The 16,914-nt window shown below is 38.9% G+C and overlaps 1 protein-coding gene across 1 annotated transcript in view; it reads right to left on the minus strand.

The window, feature by feature from the left end:
• The window catches only part of col5a2a (collagen, type V, alpha 2a), a 62,044-nt gene extending 45,238 nt beyond the window's left edge, over positions 1-16,806 (minus strand). The window contains exon 1 of the mRNA XM_049484660.1: positions 16,548-16,806. Coding sequence (XP_049340617.1) covers positions 16,548-16,638 — 91 coding nt within the window. The 5' untranslated portion in view covers positions 16,639-16,806. The remainder of the gene's footprint in view (positions 1-16,547) is intronic.
• Positions 16,807-16,914: the final 108 nt, after the last annotated feature.

Below are 16,914 nucleotides of genomic sequence, written 5' to 3' on the forward strand. Positions count from 1 at the left end.
ACTCAATGCAGAGCGGGGGGCACTTTTGTATTGCCCCTGTGTGTAGTAATACTGGGAGTAGTGAAATTTAATAGGGTGAGGAATGAGAAATATTTACTTTCACTTTCATACCTTCAGCGGGGCTCGCAGCGCTGAAGCGTGAGAATCCTCCAGTTAGCTGCAACGCTAGGGGTTAGTGGTAGTGGCGAGCACTTTCTAGACCAGGACTATGTAAAGGAGAGGGGTTTGAGTCAGGAGCATTAGCGCCGGATAAATAAGCTGAAGTCCGAGGCTTTTTTCCTCCGTTTTTTATTTTTCCTCTGATCAGCTGGAATGTACAGACCGTCCGACTGATGGTAACGTTACTATGAGAGCAGCAGCTGTGAGCCGCACCAGCCAAACAACACGCCCACCCAGCAGAGCAGCGAGAGGTACCATTACCGAAAATCTAGATAAAATGACAATTTAAAGATAACATAGCTAGCGTTAGCTACTTAGCTAGCTATCTTATTCTAGCTAGCCAACGCTAGCTAACTAGCTAACACTAACTAGATGAAGCTAAGTACCCAGTAAGCATTCTAACTTCTAAACTGAACGGTTTATCAACCAAACAGCGCCTGGATGTTTCAATATCCACTTAAATCATGTACGTTTCATTCAGTCTTAATGAACTCTGGACTTTGCATGTTAAATAGCTAAATGTATATAAAATAGCTGGTTAACTGGATGGTAGTACCTGCTGTGGACGCGCTGCAGGGTTTCTGCACGGCTCCACGTAGAGAGAGAATAAACACTCCCAAAACGTCTCGCTCTCAGAAAAGCATCTGAAAAGTTCTGCTCAGGTTTATACAGGAAAGATCTCTGAGTAAATGCTCCATGTTAGCCTAGTTCAGCTTCATCTTCATCCATAATCTCGACAAACAATACGCTCTTTTCCTCTAGCTATATGCCTGGGATCTTAAACCAACCAACCTCGTGACGTCACCAGTGCTGCACGGGCAACATGGCGGCGCCCTAGCTCAAACGTAACAAACATAAATATATTATAATTTAGTGTGTAAACATTTTATATAAAAAAATCCCCCCCAAATAAATTCCATTATATTTAATACCTTAGAAAACTTGTACAAACTGAAATGTTTCATGTCCCCTTTAAACTGCATATACTGTATATAGTGATGCTGAATATGAGTGATGCTGATGTTCTGTTATTCTTTAAACTCTTGAGATTCTGAGTCCTCATATGATCACATTACATTTCTTCTTCTCTGCAGCATCAGACTTCATTTTTAAAACATTGACTTCTTGGCCTCATATGGAGACACTGCTCGTACCACCTAGTGGTCACATCCCAACATTACACTCAAATGACTGAAAACAGGATGGCGGGATTTCAAGTCCAGAATTTCTGATCAAAACCTGTTAAAACCTGGTCTTTCTGATCCTAAATGGCAAATAAAATGTTTAAATGTGAAAATAAACTATTTCTCCCATATGAGGACATTTGTTTTTTGCAAAAAAGACTTCCTGTACAAAACAAATTGTTTCATTTTTATATTTGTTGGGTCCAACTAATCCCACATAACTAGGAGAAATAAAAAATGCACACCAAGGAAAAGTCCGGGTCTCAGGAACTCTCTAATCCTCTGTAGCATCACTGTAAAGAACTGTGTGAGGCTGTAGAACAGAGGTTAGAATTTTAGGGCCAGAGTCCACAATATTCTATTTTTTATTTTTTATGAAAGTTTAAAAACATGTAAACATGTGAAAGTTCCTTTAATTAGCATAAAACGTTTTATAAACGTTAAACACGTTCTTACCGCTCCCACACCTCCATTAAAACTTTCTTTATGGACCAAAAGACGTTCTTCTGCTGTGGGATTTCTCTCTAAAGAACACTTTTGGCTGCTGTTCTCTGCAGTCGGGTTGGAGTCGCTGTTCTGTACGAAGATAAAAGAGAGTTTCAGTTTATGATTAATGATGGCACCCGGCCCGGACCCTCTGTTTCCACCAGCAGGAAACATAAGCTGAGCTCCGAGCGGTACGAGCCCAGTCGCTCTCAGGGGCCAGAAAAGGCCTTGGCATCCCACACAGCTCTGCTCCTGGCCAATGACATCATTCCCTCAGACTGGGGGCGGAGCCGGGGGAGTCTGGTGGGGCTGATAGTAATACTGGAGCAGTTTATCACGTTTTAACCAGAAGAACTGTCTTCTGTTTCCAGTCGTTTAGGAATCTGTGATAAATATAAAGTTTCTACAACTACATTCAATCGTTTTTAAGACCTTCATAATAAAAACTCGCAGTTTAAAATATTACATGTTCAGATCTAAACATGCTTCAGGTAGTTCTTAAAGAGGATCCAAAAAACTGCAGAAACATTTTTAATACGAGGTTCTGCAGATCTCAGTGAAGCTCATGACTCAATTTTACAAATTAAATCAGAGGAAAAACACATAAGGTTTATATCTGAGAGGTGCATGCTGGGAATGCTGTGGGTGTGGAAATGTTCTCCAGCTCTGTCAGACTGAGTCACTGAAACAAGAGTCAGAAGAGGGTCCGAGTAAAACACACCGACAGTGTTTAAACTCTTTAACCCTTTCAGGCTCAGAGTCTCTGAGTTTTCAGTTCTGCTGGGATATAAAGCCTAAGCACGTCCAGCTGCTCCTGTTATTAAATAAAAACGCAGTGATATGGTAACATTAGGGATCCTATCTTACACCCTGCACAAGCTTAAAATAGCCTCAGAGTTTCTGAATATATCTACACTGATGGGCGTGGTGGTCTGGAAATGAGGTGTGTTCAGGTACATTTCTGCCGTGTTTTTATTTTGGTGGTGGGAAACACAGGTGCGCCACTGACTGATTAAAACCCTGACAACAGTCACCAGTCAGCCACCCAATCATATCTGAGCCCCACGAGAACGCTGTGTACCTCCGCTTATAACACACAAACATGAACACACAGCAGCACAAACCCAACTTTTACATCAACAATAAACAGAATAGTAAATAAAATAACATTGCTGTTCCCGTAAATGAGCTGCTGGAGCTCCTTCACAGCGTCAACCAGCAGCTCAGTTTCCTCTGCTGAGACACAAAACCGCCGAGCTGTTAAAATACAAACGCGCCAAAGTCAGAGAGCACCTGCCTCTTAAAGGAGTGACAGCTGGCTCACTGACTGGTTTATTTTATGTTACATTGAAATGAAATGATATATGAAAATGTTGAAATGTCTGAAAGGGTTAACTGTAGTTAACTGTATATTTATTAGTGAGAACAGGGATGTTAAATTGCTGTTTGATAGTGTTTTATGATCTGGCTCGAGGTTTATGCATATTTCTCCTGATGGTCACGAGCAGCTGTTTGTTGGTTTTGTGGGAAGCTCCGGATGGAAGGGATTCATTTTCCCTCATTTTAAAAGATCTGTTTGTTTCAGTGGGAAATTTCACATCAGTTCTTTATCAAAACGTGGGTCAATAGAATCTTATACACACTTATATATAATGCATGTTTTAAACTATCTAACCAGCATAGCTTTAGAGTTTATCATTTATTTACGTAGTCTATCTGTACAGTACCAGTCAAAAGTTTGGATACATCTGAAATTAGTTGTTTTTATTTTTAAATGATCTGCATTGTAGATTTACAGTGAATAGCTCTATTTGAGTAATGTTCTAATACATATTATGAGCAGGGAAAAAAAAGTAAAGGAAAATGCTTTAACAAAAAATTAAGATCAGTCCATCGAAAACATTTCAGGAATTTTTAAAGAATCAATGCAGTCGCAAAGACCAACAAAGCATTATGATTAAACTGGCACTCATCAGGACCACCCCAGGAACTATGAACATTACATATAAAACACACATTAAACATGTTGGTTCATTTGTGGGTTTGGATCGTAAATAAGGAACTTCAGTCATTCTTTACATCAAACCTGTAAATAAATTTCTCTACAGTTTCTCTATTTTTACTCCAAACAGCCGCTCTTAATGATTATTACATCTTAACCATCTTAATTACCAGTTATAGCTAAATATGATGTATTTGATAACAGTTTTGAAATAATTATATTCCACTGTTCTGATTAAATAAAAAAGATTTTAAAGAAATGTCTTTTACCCGTATTTTATAAATATGATTATATCATATATATATATATATATATATATATATATATATATATATATATATATATATATATATATATATATATATATATATATATATATACACACATACATCAGTAGTGTACTCACCGCTCTCTGGCTTCTTTTCTCTAAAGAAAAAACTTCTATTTTTAATAGTTTCAGAGTTCTCTGTGTTTCTGTGTCTTTTTCTAGTTATTATGATGAAATATTATATATTATATAAATACTGCAGTAACAAGAGTAACCACTGATTTACTACAGAATAAGAGTTTGAAAATTTACATTGTTAATTTTTTTAATGTACAGAACTTTGTTTATTTCCATTGTAAGCTACATTTGCTGAATTTAAATCTGTTTTATAAACAATGTATGATCTGAGGTATTTTTTTAAGTACTAAATATTTCTACTATTTCCGGTTATTGACTGGAGCTGAAGAGCTAAAGGAAAGACTGGTTCTGTTCTAAAACTTTTGACTGGTAGTGTATTTATATATAATATTGATTGAATCATTAGACCAGTATGGTGATTGTACTGGTATACTGGGAGGATGAATCAGCGAGTTGGGAATTTACGGGGGTTCAGATCCAGACGTTAAACATCCAGAGGAAATACCGCAGTGGAAAAGTTTCCTGCAGGTCGGATACAGTAAGATCAGCCCGACCCGACTGTTCACCACATTCTCTCCACCGTCACATTCCTGAACAGCTTCTCTTCCTAAACCAGTAAAGCCAGTCTGTAGATAAATATCAGAGATATAAACAGGAATAGACTCTCGCTGCTCTCCGGCCAAATGGAAGCTCAGGAGAACGTAAGCAGTTTTGGTTTACTGTTTACAAAGAACATCAGCAGACCTGTTTTACTGAGTGCAGCAGATAAACTGGGTAAACTGGGTAAAAATAGCAGAAAAACAGTAGCCAATCACAGCAAACATCAGCTGGATCATAGGTCTGGATTAAAGTCAGTTTTAAACTACATGCTAAACATTCATCTGCAACACAAAGACTGAAAACACTTTTCACAGTTTTTTTTACTATTAATTTAAGCTTAATTTAAATTTTTACTATCCTAGCTCTTAACAGCTCATATCTTTAAACTGGAAAACAAGACAGTAAAAATGAACTTAAACCTGCCGTTTGTGGGTTTTTCCTATCGTCTCTCTCACAGTTCCTGCAGTGTAAAGTATACAGCTACTACACATAAGACGAAACGCTGCAGCATGATGAAATTAAACTAGTCAGTGATTGGTATAAATATATTTGCATCCCTAATAAAAGTAATGTAACTTACTGAAATGAATTCTTCAGCAACAAAATTGATTTATTTTCATGCAAGCTTTCCAGTCACTCGAATCGAGCATTTCTCTCGATTATCTGATTTTGTACGGTGGATGTTACACCTGTCAAAAGTTGAAATTTAATGTGTAATTTAAAACAAAGATAAAAGAGCAACTTCTATGCAGTCCTGCTCAGATCAGCACATGGATACCAGCCTCGCTTATCTACAGCATTCTTTCATCTCTATTTAGGGAATTCACTGATTGGAAACACATTCTTGGTTTTTGTCCAGTTTTATTCTGAGAAATGTACAGTATGATAAAGTGGTGATGGGAAGGATGTCTTTACTTTAAAGCAGTTCAGTTTAAATCCTATACAAGACAGTTTTTGGGTTTTCTGGGTGAATAGAAACACATGTCAGGGCGAGTTTCTGCTCGGTAAAGTAACAGCGTTAAAACGTGAGTCACTGCGCTGTGCAGACGTTTCCACATAAACATGTCTGGCAGAGAAAACAGACTGAATAGAATCTGCAGACGTTCTAAAACTCAGCGCTGATCAAATCGTTCCTCCACATTTCTGAGCTCAAACTGGAGTTTTACTGTTTTATTGATCAAATTACATTAAACTTCAGTGTAAAATACAGAAAACCCAAAGGTAAAAAATAAACTTAAAATACGTTTACTTTAGACTACAATCTTTTTAGTTGGTCTGGTCTCAATTGGTTTGGTTCTATTTGATTTTATCTGGTTTAGACTGAATTAGTTTGTTTGGAATTAATTTGTTTTGACTGGGTTTGGATTGATCTGGTTTGGATTGGTCTGGTTTGGATCTGGTTTCATAATTCTCTTGCTAAGAGCATGCTGACCAGTGTTCAAATGCTGAATTCATGGACAGTGGACATACTGCTCTCTCATGACTTTTGGCATACCAGTGTGTAGTTCATGGACTGTTCAGATATGAATAATCTTTAATAATCCTGCATAGAGTTTTCTTAACCTCATACTTAATTTTAAACACATTTTATGTATTAAGAGATTGATTAACTAATCTAAAATCCATGTGGATTAACTGGAGATCCACAATGCTCTTCTGATCTGGATCCAGACCGTATTATTGGATCCAGCTACATTATTAAAGTCTGAGTTTTATCAGACTGTTCTAATAGGGTTCTGTTCCTCATGAACAAAGGCACATGCTGTACAAAACGAAAAGTGAAAAAAAAAAACTCCTGCATGTGGAACATTAAACCACAGCCATCTAAACACTTCACTCGCCATCAAATCCACAGGAACTCCAACCACTTTTAAAACAATACCATCCCTAATATACTCCCAGCACAACATTTTATCCATTAAATCCAGCTGTATTTGTGCTATTTTCTGACGACGGTGCAGTTCAGCCTGGAGTCAGAAGGTCCTGGTTGAATTAAAGATAAATCGAACATCATGTGACGCAGTTAGACGAGGTGTTTAAATCCTCTAAAACCTGATCTCAGGCTCTTCTCTTCTTCAGTATACAGTGCAGGTTTATATCAACTGACTTTTATTAAAATAGTTTATAGAAGTTTTTGGTCGCTTCAAAGAAATGATTTCTGATTAATTATTCAGTAATTTATTGATTCCGAATTTCTCTTTAGGCTTTTTATACCTAAAACTCCAGATTAGAGTCTGAACAGAGCTTCATGTGTTACATTATATTCTGTTTTGATTAGTTTCAGTTTTACACTGTAGTTTAGTGACTGAGCGACTAAACAACTTTACTACATCCTGACATCATCACCTACGTGGGCGGAGTCTCGCTATACTTAACACTAAGTGTATGAGATGCTTAATCCTGCAGCAGTTACAGTAGATACAGAATCACCAGCACTGTAATCTGTTGTACCCGTACTGCTCTGTAATTAATCTACAGTTACAGTAGATACAGAATCACCAGCACTGTAATCTGTTGTACCCGTACTGCTCTGTAATTAATCTACAGTTACAGTAGATACAGAATCACCAGCACCGTAATCTGTTGTACCCATACTGCTCTGTAATTAATCTACAGTTACAGTAGATACAGAATCACCAGCACTGTAATCTGTTGTACCCATACTGCTCTGTAATTAATCTACAGTTACAGTAGATACAGAATCACCAGCACCGTAATCTGTTGTACCCGTACTGCTCTGTAATTAATCTACAGTTACAGTAGATACAGAATCACCAGCACCGTAATCTGTTGTACCCGTACTGCTCTGTAATTAATCTACAGTTACAGTAGATACAGAATCACCAGCACCGTAATCTGTTGTAACCATACTGCTCTGTAATTAATCTACAGTTACAGTAGATACAGAATCACCAGCACTGTAATCTGTTGTACCCATACTGCTCTGTAATTAATCTACAGTTACAGTAGATACAGAATCACCAGCACCGTAATCTGTTGTACCGGTACTGCTCTGTAATTAATCTACAGTTACAGTAGATACAGAATCACCAGCACCGTAATCTGTTGTACCCATACTGCTCTGTAATTAATCTACAGTTACAGTAGATACAGAATCACCAGCACTGTAATCTGTTGTACCCGTACTGCTCTGTAATTAATCTACAGTTACAGTAGATACAGAATCACCAGCACTGTAATCTGTTGTACCCGTACTGCTCTGTAATTAATCTACAGTTACAGTAGATACAGCTGCATGATGCTCCTGTACATCATCAAGGATTCTATTGTTTAATGGGTGATGATAGTGTGACTCTATAAACTTCCTGTAATTGATCTGAATAAAATCAGAATCGTCCAGTAAAGAATTTGCATCCTTTTAGTCGATGTAAAAATGATCATATACTTAATTTCATTCTTATGGTCTTTAAGTTTCCTTTAGTTTCTCATTTCATGCTGTGGCTCCTCTCAGACCTTTTCCTCTTGTTCTGTGGGGGGGGGGGGGTGTATTCTGTTCTTGGGATTTTTCCTCTCGGAAAGTTTTTCCAGATGCTGTTTTTCCTCAGCTATGTTCATTTGGGTCCTGACCCAGATTTCTGCAAAACTGCTTGGTGATGATGTCAGACATATTAAACCTACTGATGAACTGATACATTTATTTTATTAATGTAAGCTATTAATTTGGCATAGTGAACCAAGTGATTAAAAAGTTAAATGGTTTTAAAATTCTATAGTTTAATGTTACAGAGGATTCGGCTTAACCAGTCTGAGAAACTGACTCTTACAGTTCTGTTATATTTAATGTGGTGAAAATGGCAGCAGGCGTCTGTTAATGAAATATGATGATTGGAATTATTGAAGTTCTAAACCACGTCAGCCAAAACACCACTGTCACCGTTCCTTAATCACGCTTCATCAGATAAAGATGGATCAGATGAAGACCCAAAGGCACTGGGTGAGTTCCAGATCTTCACTGCGCGCAATCATCTCAAACCCGCCGTCAGCATTTACCTTTCAGTTCATATAAAAACTCTAAACAGATTTTGAGAATCTTCTATTAGATGTAATTGAATATGAAATTATTTGCATAGCCTAAATATTTTTTGTCTTGCTTTCCAAACCATAAACAACTAGCAAAAAATCTGAAATAATGTATTACAAAAAATGTATTGAGTATATTTTTAATATTTTGGCAGGTATACAGTTATAATACATTTACCTCAGCAGTGCTATTCTAATCATACATTTACCTCTGCAGGGCTAATCTAATCATACATTTACCTCAGCAGTGCTCTTCTAATTATACATTTACTTTAGCAGTTCTATTCTAATCATACATTTACTTCAGCAGTGCTATACTAATCACACATTTACCTCAGCAGTGCTTATTTGGAAAAAAAAGAAAATTTGTTGGGAACACCATACTCACTTTCCCTCTAACCACTATTTTTGGATGTTTGACCCTTTCGGATACACTCTGAGATAAATTAGGGCTGTGTATTGGCAACTTGGTAACACGATACATGAGTTTAATATCAGTATCTCAGGTTTTTGATTAAATACATTATAATGTTTTATAAAATTAAAGGAAAATCATGGATAAGTAATCCACTATTTTAACCATTTCTGATCGAATGTGGATTTATTGTTAGGTACAGGGGGGTTGAGTGGAGTAGTGTGAGGTAGGCTGAGTATTAGAGGGTAGAGTTGTGAGTGAGGTTCAGTGTTTGTGTGTTATTTTAGGTGTTGTGTATGTTGTGTGTTTTTTTCTGCGTGTTTTCTCAGCAGTTACGGTTCTCTGATACGGTTTTTGTAACATCAGCGTTAGAACTTCCTCTCGCCGCTTCAGCCGGAGTTTATTTTAATATTTACTGAATCTGCCAAAGTCGCCAGTTTAACATCTGGAAGTCGTTGATCTCGGCCGGCGCCCTTGGAGAAACTCAGCGGTAGAATCAGCATTGCCCCCCCCCCCGTCAGTATTACCCCCGTCAGCATTACCCCCCGTCAGCATTACCCCGTCAGCTTTACCCCCGTCAGCATTACCCCGTCAGCTTTACCCGCCGTCAGCATTGCTCCACCATCAGCATTACACCCATCAGCATTACCCCCCCATCAGCATTACACCCATCAGCATTACCCCCCCATCAGCATTACCCCCGTCAGCATTTCCCCCATCAGCATTACCCCCGTCAGCATTACCCCCCGTCAGCATTACCCCGTCAGCTTTACCCGCCGTCAGCATTGCTCCACCATCAGCATTACACCCATCAGCATTACCCCCCCATCAGCATTACACCCATCAGCATTACCCCCCCATCAGCATTACACCCATCAGCATTTCCCCCCATCAGCATTACCCCCGTCAGTATTTCCCCCATCAGCATTACCCCCGTCAGCATTACCCCCCGTCAGCATTACCCCGTCAGCTTTACCTGCCGTCAGCATTGCTCCACCATCAGCATTACACCCATCAGCATTACCCCCCCATCAGCATTACACCCATCAGCATTACCCCCCCATCAGCATTACCCCCGTCAGCATTACCCCGTCAGCATTACCCCCGTCAGCATTACCCCGTCAGCTTTACACCCCGTCAGCATTACTCCCCCGTCAGCATTACCCCCCATCAGCATTACCCCGTCAGCTTTACCCCCCCGTCAGCATTGCTCCACCATCAGCATTACACCGATCACCATTACACCCATCAGCATTTCCCCCATCAGCATTACCCCATCAGCATTACCCTGTCAGCATTACCTCCGTCAGCATTACCCCGTCAGCATTACCCCCCATCAGCATTACCCCATCAGCATTACCCCCTATCAGCATTACCCCATCAGCATTACCCCCCTATCAGCATTACCCCATCAGCATTACCCCCCCATCAAAATTAGCCCCATCAGCATTACCCCCGTCAGATTTACCCCATCAGCATTACCCCATCAGCATTACCCCGTCAGCATTACCCCATCAGCATTACCCCATCAGCATTACCCCATCAGCATCACCCCATCAGCATTACCCCCCCACCAGCATTACCCCATCAGCATCACCCCTTCTACATTACCCCATCAACATTACCCCCCATCAAAATTAGCCCCATCAGCATTACTCCATCAGCATTACCCCATCAGCATATCCCCCTGTCAGCATTACCCTCCCCATCAACATGTACCCCATCAGCATTACCCCATCAGCATTATCCCCCGTCAGCATTACCCCCAATCAGCATTAGCCCCATCAGCATTAGCCCCATCAGCATTACCCCAATCAGCATTAGCCCCATCAGCATTACCCCATCAGCATTATCCCCCCGTCAGCATTACCCCATCAGCATTTACCCCATCAGCATCACCCCCATCTGCATTACATTACCCTATTTGAATTAGCCCCATCAGCATTACCCCATCAGCATTACCCTGTCAGCATTTCATTATCCTATGAGAATTAGCCCCGTCAGCTTTACCCCATCAGCATTACATTACCCTATCAGCATTACCCTGTCAGCATTACCCCGTCAGCATTACATTATCCTATGAGAATTAGTCCCGTCAGCTTTACCCCATCAGCATTACATTACCCTATCAGCATTACCCTGTCAGCATTACCCCGTCAGCATTACCCTTTTAGCATTATCCCCTGTCAGCATTACCCCATCAGCATTTACCCCATCAACATTACCCCATCTGCTTTACATTACCCATCAGAATTAGCCCCATCAGCATAACCCCTAATCAGCATTACCCCATCAGCATTACCCCATCAGAATTATCCCTCCGTCAGCATTACCCCATCTGCATTACACTGTCAGCATTACCCCAGTCAACATTACCCCTATCAGTGTTAAACCCCACCCAGCCCAACAGCCTCCAGTTCTGAGAGCAGTTAGTTGGTTTTCCTGAGTAGTTATATATATATATATATATATGTACAGTATATATATAGTGAGAGAGAGTTTTCCAGGTGACCTGATGAAGCCTGGAACTGGAATTAAAGGCGTGGATTGTGAATGCAGCGAGAGAGCGCCAAGAACAATTAGAAAGCTTCTGTATGAGACGCTGTTCTTCATTAAGGATTCTGCTTGAGTCACATGACCTCAGTCATCAGTAAAAGTATAGGCCTGAACTCGCCTCACTGCAACATCTACATAAATCCACAAAACAGCTCCATCAGCATTTACTCCAAACTCTAAACCCACAGAACTCAAAACCCACAGAACTCTAAACCCACAGAACTCTAAACCCACAGAACTCAAAACCCACAGAACTCTAAACCCACAGAACTCAAAACCCACAGAACTCTAAACCCACAGAACTCAAAACCCACAGAACTCTAAACCCACAGAACTCTAAACCCACAGAACTCAAAACCCACAGAACTCTAAACCCACAGAACTCTAAACCCACAGAACTCTAAACCCACAGAACTCAAAACCCACAGAACTCTAAACCCACAGAACTCTAAACCCACAGAACTCAAAACCAACAGAACTCTAAACCCACAGAACTCTAAACCCACAGAACTCTAAACCCACAGAACTCTAAACCCACAGAACTCTAAACCCACAGAACTCTAAACCCACAGAACTCTAAACCCACAGAACTCAAAACCCACAGAACTCTAAACCCACAGAACTCTAAACCCACAGAACTCTAAACCCACAGAACCCTAAACCCACAGAACCCTAAACCCACAGAACTCTAAACCCACAGAACTCTAAACCCACAGAACCCTAAACCCACAGAACCCTAAACCCACAGAACTCTAAACCCACAGAACTCTAAACCCACAGAACTCTAAACCCACAGAACCCTAAACCCACAGAACTCTAAACCCACAGAACTCTAAACTAACAGAACTCTAAACCCACAGAACCCTAAACCCACAGAACTCTAAACCCACAGAACTCTAAACTCACAGAACTCTAAACCCACAGAACTCTAAACTAACAGAACTCTAAACCCACAGAACTCTAAACCCACAGAACCCTAAACCCACAGAACCCTAAACCCACAGAACTCTAATCCCACAGAACTCTAAACCAACAGAACTCTAAACCAACAGAACTCTAAACCCACAGAACTCTAAACCCACAGAACTCAAAACCCACAGAACCCTAAACCCACAGAACTCTAAACTAACAGAACTCTAAACCCACAGAACTCTAAACCCACAGAACTCTAAACCCACAGAACTCTAAACCCACAGAACCCTAAACCCACAGAACTCTAAACTAACAGAACTCTAAACCCACAGAACTCTAAACCCACAGAACTCTAAACTCACAGAACTCTAAACCCACAGAACTCTAAACTCACAGAACTCTAAACCCACAGAACTCTAAACTCACAGAACTCAAAACCCACAGAACTCTAAACCCACAGAACTCTAAACCCACAGAATTCAAAATAATAATAATAATAATGAATTAATTATGAATTAATTCCAAAATTATAACTACTGTACACAAATACTACATTCACTTATAAACCCTGTATTACGGTTTAATGCTTTCAACCTTTAAACCAATCAGACTTACTTACAGCAACACCTTAGCAACCACATAGAAACACTTTATTAACCAACAGCTATACCATAGCTCAGCTAGATCAGACATGTCTGATAACATCTGATAATGTCTGATAACATCTGATAATGTCTGATAACGTCTGATAATGTCTGATAACGTCTGATAATGTCTGATAATGTCTGATAATGTCTGATAGATCTGATTATGTCTGATAACGTCTGATAATGTCTGATAACGTCTGATAATGTCTGATAACGTCTGATAATGTCTGATAGATCTGATTCTCAGTAACAGTTAGTGATTAATTCTCCACAGTTATTAGTTCAGTATTGTGTAAAACAGTGAACAGTGGTGAACTGTGATCACTACAGCCAGGCCTCCAGCTCATGCCGTAAATGTCAGTGCTAATTTATTGTAGCGCCTCTATAGGAATTTTAATAGCATGTTAGCACTGAGCTAATGCTGGTACAAATGAACATGTGTGAACATCCTGTACTAAAGGTGAATGTTAGAAGCCTGTAACAGTGTGTAGTATTTCTACAGCAAAAACGTCCTACCATGAATGTAACATAGAGTATTAAAACATAATAATGTACAGTACAGTTAAAATGCAAACTATAAAGAAAAACATGAAATTGTTTATTAAGAAAAAAGTGTTAAATAAACCAGAATATATTTTACATTCTTCAAAGTATCTCCTCTTGTTTAGAGGATCAGTTTTGAACATCTCTGCTGGATTTTTTCAGTCAGTTTTATGAGGTAGAGTCTCCTGGAATTCAGGCTTTCAGTTAACAGCTGTGCTGAACTCATCAAGAGTTAATTACTTGAATTTCTTGTCTCTTAATAAAGTGTTTGAGAGCATCAGTTAAAGTAAAGTAGTGAAGAGGTAGAGTTACAGGTATACAGTGAATAGTGAATATTTGAGTAATGTTCTAATCCAGATTATGAGAAGCAACAACTACTCAACTAAATAAAGAATAAAATGATTTTAAGAAGAAATTAAGGTCAGTTATTCTGAAACATTTCAAGAACTTTGAAAGTATCAGGCAGGCAGTGCAAATACCATCAAAAACATTATGATGAAACTGGTACTCATCAGGACCTCTCAGGAAAGGAAGAGCGAGATTTTATAATAATAATAATAATAATAATAATAATAATAATAATAATGCCATAATGTTATGCTTGATCCAGGTAAGTGCGATCTCCTGCTCATCATTACAATATGGCTTATTCTAGAAATGAACAGTAAACCACTGAGTACTTTTTAATTAGCTTTCCTTATGCTTTTGAATTTTATTGCCCCCTTAAAATGACTTATGGGTTAAAACATGCAAAGAGTTGAATAGTAATAAAACAGTATAAATACAGAAACCACCAGTTTTAGAGTTTAAGGTGTTTAAACTCATACTAACTGTTCAGACTCCTGTTACAGTAAATTACCACAAGGAGGCAGAGTTTCTGCAGAGTCCAAAACTGACCATTAACTACATTTAGCCATTAAGAGACATTCTACAGCAAAATCCAACAAATCATCAACATTAATCAAAACACTGTATAAAAATCATCATAAAACAGATGACATCAATAACTCAAAAAAGAATGTTATGATAAGGTTTATAAAAAAGGTTTCAGGAATGTTAGCCTGTAATTTTACAGGAATGAAACAATCTGAAAACGTTCTGAAAACATGTGGCGTAATAACGGTTTGCAATGTTATTAGAATGTTTCTCACATGATGTTCCCAGATTTATGAATACTATAGAATACTACACATTATGGAAATGTTAAAAGTAACAGATTTTGCAGCAAAGTTACCAAAACATTTAAAAACATTTAATCAGAATTTAACAGTTTAAAAAGCAGCGTTAAACCTGGTGACATCAGTTAGGGAAAAGATGATGTCATATGTTTTAAATCCAGTAAAACACACAGTGTGTGAGGTAATGATGTTCAGGTGTTCTGGCTCAAACCCCCACCCCCCCCCCCCCACCCCCCAGCATGTTCTCATGGAGCTCCTCCCCCCGAACATCTGCCCTGCATTAGTCTGAGCCGTGTTCCCTCAGAGACACGTGAGCCCAGCGCTGAAACGACTCCACAGATGTGCTGCATGAGAGAAGCTAACGCTTACAGAGCCTCAGAACAGGCCAGAACACAGCGCAACCGTTAGCACTGTTCATTTCATCATGAGCTAATAATGCTAATAATGTGAATAATGCTAATGCAGACCAGTGACCCGCTATAAAGTACTTTTTAAGAATGTCTAGCAACGTTTGGAAAAGAAATACATAAATAACTTCTGGAATGCTGAAAACATGTCATCACAACTTTATTCAAAGATTGACACAAAGAGAATGCTTATAAATGTTAAAAATGTTCCAAGAAAATCCAGAAAACTTATCAGTTTGAACATTCTAATAACGTTAAGCATAACATTCAGAAAACATTCTACTAACAGAAATTGTTTCCTGACTCATTTCCAGAGCTTTAGGAACTTTAGGAAACATTTAGCTAACATCCAGAAACCCTGATAGACCTTTAGACTCGTTCCTACAGAGAGTTAAGCTAATCTACATGCAACTTAGATTTATTAGAACATTAATCAAACATTAATCATTAGTCATGTCAAAATTCTGTAATTAAATAAGAGCAATATTTATAAAACACAACGATTCCTCTCTAAATACATTTTAACATTTAGTCTGTAAATTGTCTACAATTTTAAAAGTAAAATGTCTAAATGATTTTAAAAGTTCTGCCCACAGTTAAACATCAAACAACATAAAATATGGTGAAAATTGTTCTACAGTCCTAAAGTTCAACCAACATTACAAAGAGCTGATCATTCAGCACTAAAACCAGAACTGGGATAAAATATCATCTCTCCCAGAGGTTTTACCCAAAGTTTAATTCTCACCTATTAGAAAAATCAACATGTGAAACATGTGATAACTGCATAAAAGATTTGAATAATTCTCAGATAAAATGTAAAGTTCCTCAGAATTTTCACCCAATAAACCTGTAACCCTTAAGAGAAGGTCAAAGTGGCACCAAATCTCAAGTTACACCTCAAAAGTTTCCTCAAACAAAAGACCAGAAAGAAAGAAAATAAATGAACAGAATTTAATCAGCGTATCTTTAATCACAATTAACAGCTGAATTCAGCGCTGATTTACTTACCGCTGTTTCCGTCCTGACCTTTACAGAACAGCAGCGCACTCAGAGACACCGCCAGATACAGCAAAATCCTGGAATGTAGAAAAATCATCATGTCTTCTGTCTATACGGACGACATGAACTTTGGGGAGAGAGAAGAATGGGGAAAAACGGGGGAAAAACAGGAAAAACGGGGGAAAAACAGGGTAAAGAGTCCACAGTTATCTCTGCACCATGAAGACTGACTGAAGCTTTCCTGAACTGAGCAACAATCAGACCCACCCCATTCTGACACTGCCTCTCTCTCTCTCTCTCTCATTCTCTCTCTCTCTCTCTCATTCTCTCTCTCTCTCTCTCTCTCTCTCTCATTCTCTCTCTCTCATTCTCTCTC

The sequence above is a fragment of the Astyanax mexicanus genome, chromosome 11, assembly GCF_023375975.1.
Source record: "Astyanax mexicanus isolate ESR-SI-001 chromosome 11, AstMex3_surface, whole genome shotgun sequence".
Lineage (NCBI taxonomy): Eukaryota > Metazoa > Chordata > Actinopteri > Characiformes > Acestrorhamphidae > Astyanax > Astyanax mexicanus.